This window comes from Notolepis coatsorum (assembly GCF_963971535.1).
Source record: "Notolepis coatsorum genome assembly, chromosome: 11".
In the NCBI taxonomy this organism is placed as follows: domain Eukaryota; kingdom Metazoa; phylum Chordata; class Actinopteri; order Aulopiformes; family Paralepididae; genus Notolepis; species Notolepis coatsorum.
In genome coordinates, this window is record NC_140175.1 from 76,001,626 (window position 1) to 76,006,625 (window position 5,000).

A 5,000-nucleotide genomic window follows, 5' to 3' on the forward strand; every position below is an offset into this window, starting at 1 on the left:
TGTGGAAAGGTTGTTTGACACAGCAGGAGACGATATTTCCAATTGTAACAAATAGGTAATTTATTTAAGAAAAGAAGTTCGTTAACAGCAAGAGCTATGGGTCAAAGATGATCGCCACAGCTTGAACAAAAACACTCTGTCCTGGAACCCTTTGCCTGTCCCTAAATCCCCTCTCAGTCCTGCCCCCATGACAGATATGATGACGTGTCACATCATGTCAGATCTGACATGACGTACATTAAGATGATACGTAGATTTAACATTGGAGAGAGAGAGAACATGAGGAGAGATAAGCAAGATATGATATCCACACACGATATGATGTAAAACATTAAGAACATGAAGAGAGAGTGAGATATGTGTGTTTGTGTGTGTGTGTGTGTATGTGTGTGTGTGTCTGTGTGTGTGTGCCGGTGTGTATGTCTGTGCGACTGTGTGTGTCTGTGTGTGTGTGCTGTGTCTGTGTGTGTGCTGTGTATGTGTGTAAGAGAGAAAAGACACAAGATTAGAACACAGATATGATGTACTGAAATGTCCATCCACTATCTTGAGGCTGTTTTAAGAACATCAGCCAGACTGTCGCCCTAGTGTCTTTGAGCCCTGCTAGTTGACCTATATTAAACTAGTCAAGACTAACCCCTTTCCTACCTCCACCCTCGTATACACATTTTCCCCAACACTAGGCTAGCGTGCAGCCGGCTAAATTTCTACTGAACGCACAGAGAGGAAATTGGAATCTATCTTGTCTGACTCTGGAGAAGATGATAAGTGCATTTCCCATAATGTTGTGTTCCATTTAAAACTGCTAATATGACTTGAAGTCAAATGTATATACTCTCTTTTCTAGACTCTTTTTGTATCACAAACAGTACTGTATTTGCAAATCTGGTATGTCATAAATGTATAGATGTAGCAGTACTGTCTATCTGTATGTCATGTATGTCATATATGTTATGATGATTTAAAAATGGGGGACCCTGATGTAAACAAGACGAAAGACTTTCTCTGGTCTGCATCCCCTCAACAATTGTATGTATTGAGCTGTACTGTACCCATTCTGCAATCTGTTCAATCAATCAATCAATCAATCAATCAATCAATCAATCAATCAATCAATCAATCAATCAGTCATACTAGACCTTGAATCAAACTTAATCTAAATATTGTGATTATCTGACTCTAGAAATGACATCGCTTGTTTCCGACATGTCCCCAACAGCCCTGTTTTTCAGTCTCTGTGATGTGATTGATGGACATTATGTATTATTGCTTCATGCTAAACGGAGTTTGTCGGCCCGAACAGATCAGGAAACCCTCTGGCGAAGCTGCACGGATCCTCCATCATGGAGAGGCACCATCTAGAGTTTGGCAAATTCCTCCTTGCAGATGAGGTGAAGATGAAGTCGATAAATATGATTTCCTCTCAGCAATGTCCTCTTAATGAGGTTTTAATTCTGGTTCAGACCTTCTAGCAATGATAACATATAAGCCTCACTTGGGTGTGAAGAGCTCATGTGAACATTATGGCCTCGTAAAGTGATCAAATCCATGTTGTTAAGTTGTGTGCTTGTGCACCGAACCACACTAGTTCAGACCAATGAGCATCCTTTGAGGAACTACTGGAGCTACAGGATAAGATACTCTTCAAAGGGTTCTCTCTCTCTCTCTCTCTCTCTCTCTCTCTCTCTCTCTCTCTCTCTCTCTCTCTCTCTCTCTCTCTCTCTCTCTCTCTCTCTGGATGCCACCTGCAGCAGTCGCTTAACATTTACATTTACATTTAGTTATTTAGCTGACGCTTTTATCCAAAGCGACTTACAAGTTCTGTACGACAAGCCATCAGGAAGGGTACAACTCTATCAGCTGAGTAACAATGTTCATCAAAGTGTTGAGTGTTACAGTGTAGGTTAGTTTATTAGGACAAGTGCATGACAGTAAGGTTAATTAGGGTTAGATATTTTTATTAAACATTTTTTTAGATAATGGTTGAAGAAGTGCGGCTGTTCTAACTGGGATGGGTAGTTCATTCCACCATTGTGGGGCAAGGACTGAGAATAGGCGGCTTCTCCTTGATGACCCTCCCGGAGCTTGGATAGGAGTAGGTCTGAGGCGGCCAGAAGATGCAGAGCGTAGGGGTCTTGAGGGTGTGTAGTTGGAGACCATTGACGTAGGCGGGATCGGTTCCCTTTGCCGCACGGTATGCTAGGTCGAGGGCCTTGAAGCGGATTCGTGCAGCAATGGGGAGCCAGTGCAGGTCCCTAAGAAGTGGGGTGACATGGGCCGAATTCGGTAGGTTTGAGATCAGGCGGGCCGCTGCGTTCTGAATGAGTTGAAGAGGCTTGGTGGCAGTGGCCGGGAGGCCAGCGAGCAGTGCGTTGCAGTAGTCGAGGCGGGAGATGACTGTTGATTGGACGAGGAGTTGGGTGGCTTCTTTTGTCAGGAAGGGGCGGATCCTTCTGATATTGCTCAGGAGGAATCTGCAGGTTTTTTTTGTCGCTGCGATGTGAGCAGAGAAGTTCAACTGGTCGTCGAGGACAACACCAAGGTTCTTGGCGGTCGGGGACGCGGTCACAGCTGCATTCTCGACTGTGATGGAGAGGTCGGTCAGGGGGGAGGATTTGGCCGGCAGGTGGAGCAATTCTGTTTTGCTTAGGTTCAGTTTGAGGTGGTTGGTCGTCATCCAGGCGGAGATGTCAGACAGACAGGCCGAGATCCGCTCAGAGACGTGGATATCTGAGGGAGGGAAGGAGAGGAAGAGTTGAGTATCGTCGGCATAACAATGATACAAGCTTAAAGGGGTTACGTGACTGCTCAGGTAAATAGGTTATTGACCATATTCACACGGTGGCCATTTTGCTCTTATGTCATGCTCAGGTTGAGATTCCCTGAGGTTGGAAAGGAATCCCAACCTGAGCATGACATACGAGAAAAATGGCTCACACTTCTCATTAAAACACTTATTGTGACTCTTGGTCCCCTCTCTCTTTCTCTCTCTCTCTCTTTCTTTCGCTCTCTCCTGTATCTCTCTCTCTCTCTCTCTCTCTCTCTCTCTCTCTCTCTCTCCTGTATCTCTCTCTCAGACGTTGAACATCTATCAGAATCTGAACAGGCGGCAGACGGAGCATGTGATCCACCTCATGGACATCGCCATCATCGCCACTGACCTGGCTCTGTACTTCAAGTCAGTACCCGCCTTCACTCCTTCATTCTCTCACTCGCTCTCTCTCTCTCGCCCCTTTGTTCTACCATTTTAACTCACACCCACTCACTACCTTTACTCCTTCATCTATCACCTCCTCTCTCTCTGTCGTCTCTCACTCTTTTACTCTCGCTCTCACGCCGTCTCCCGCTCCCTCGTTGTTTCTTTCATTTTGCCACTCCCTCGTTCTCGTTCATTAACGAGGACACGCGTAGTTGTGAAGACTTCTGGGAACATGAACTGCCTGTGTGAGCATGTGCATTTACTGTATGCCATGTGTGTGAACCACCACTAGGGGCAGAGTGGCTAACTGTGAGAGTGAGTGAGTGACATTGTAGGTGTGTGAGATTCTTCCCATTTAAAAAGAGAAATGGTCAAAAATGAAGAAGATAAGAAAGGCAAGTGTTAAAGAATGAGCCAGATTACTGTGTTCCACCCCCCCCCCCCCCTCTACCTGGCAGGAAGAGAACCATGTTCCAGAAGATCGTGGACCTGTCGCACACCTATGAGGATGAGAAGAAGTGGGTCGACTTCATGTCTTTAGAGACAACCAGGAAAGAGATTGTCATGTGAGTGGAACACACATGCACACACACACACACACACACACACACACACACACACACACACACACACACACACACACACACACACACACACACACACACACACACACACACACACACACACACACACACACACACACACACACACACACACACACACACACACACACACACACACACACACACACACACACACACAGAAAGCACTTTACTCCATTTGTTTGTATGTCCATTCTTGACTTTCTTCCCTCCTTCCTTCCCCTTCCTTCCCCTCCCTCCCTCCCTCCCTCCCTCCCTCCCTCCCTCCCTCCCTCCCTCCCTCCCATTGCTCTAAATCCCTCCTCTCTATATATATTATCAGGGCGATGATGATGACAGCCTGTGATCTGTCAGCCATCACCAAACCCTGGGAGGTACAGAGCAAGGTGAGAAGACTCAGTCAGGGGCCAATGCTAATAATAATAATACACAGTGCTAATAACACAGTGCTAATAATACAGTGTTAATAATACAGTGTTAATACACAGTGCTAATAATACACAGTGCTCATAATACACTATTAATTATACACAGTTAGAAATTCAGCATGTAAGTCACAGCTAATGCAGGGTTGTGATATGTATTTGTAAATAGTGGTAACACACATGGGGAGGTAATGACCTGTTTATTTACACTGTTTGAAACATGTATTTTCAAATGTTTTCTTTCTTTTGTATCAGATTTATTTTGTTAAGTCAACCAAAAAGGAGAGATTGGCTGTTAAATAGAGATATACAAATAAATAAATAAAGTTTACATCCTATTTAGTTGATTCAACAACAAAAGGGGCCCAATCCAAAACGGTCACTTGAACGTATAATTTCAGACTACTTTTTATACAATTGTATGTGAACTATCCAGCCCTCTCAAAATACTGTGTGTGCAGACCTTGAGTTTCTCCTTTGTGTGTGTCTGTGCATGCATACATTATGTGTGTGTGTGCGTGTGTGTGTGTGTGTGTGTGTGTGTGTGTGTGTGTGTGTGTGTGTGTGTGTGTGTGTGTGTGTGTGTGTGTGTGCATGCATATATTATGTATGTGTGTGTGTGTGTGTTTTGCAGGTGGCTCTCCTTGTGGCAGCAGAGTTCTGGGAGCAGGGAGACCTGGAGAGGACAGTGCTGGAACAACAACCCATTGTGAGTCTGCCAACTGTGTGTGTGTGTGTGTGTGTGCAGGTGTGCGGTCACATGTGTGCTTTTGA

General features: G+C 45.0%; 1 protein-coding gene across 1 annotated transcript in view; it reads left to right on the top strand.

Moving 5' to 3' along the window:
- The window catches only part of LOC311237157 (rod cGMP-specific 3',5'-cyclic phosphodiesterase subunit beta-like), a gene marked incomplete at both ends in the record, with an annotated part of 77,939 nt that overhangs the window by 68,819 nt on the left and 4,120 nt on the right, over positions 1-5,000 (top strand). Inside the window, 5 exons of the mRNA XM_084324963.1 lie at positions 1,304-1,391; positions 3,078-3,178; positions 3,658-3,765; positions 4,124-4,187; positions 4,861-4,935. Of these exons, the coding sequence (XP_084181089.1) occupies positions 1,304-1,391; positions 3,078-3,178; positions 3,658-3,765; positions 4,124-4,187; positions 4,861-4,935 (436 nt within the window). The remainder of the gene's footprint in view (positions 1-1,303; positions 1,392-3,077; positions 3,179-3,657; positions 3,766-4,123; positions 4,188-4,860; positions 4,936-5,000) is intronic.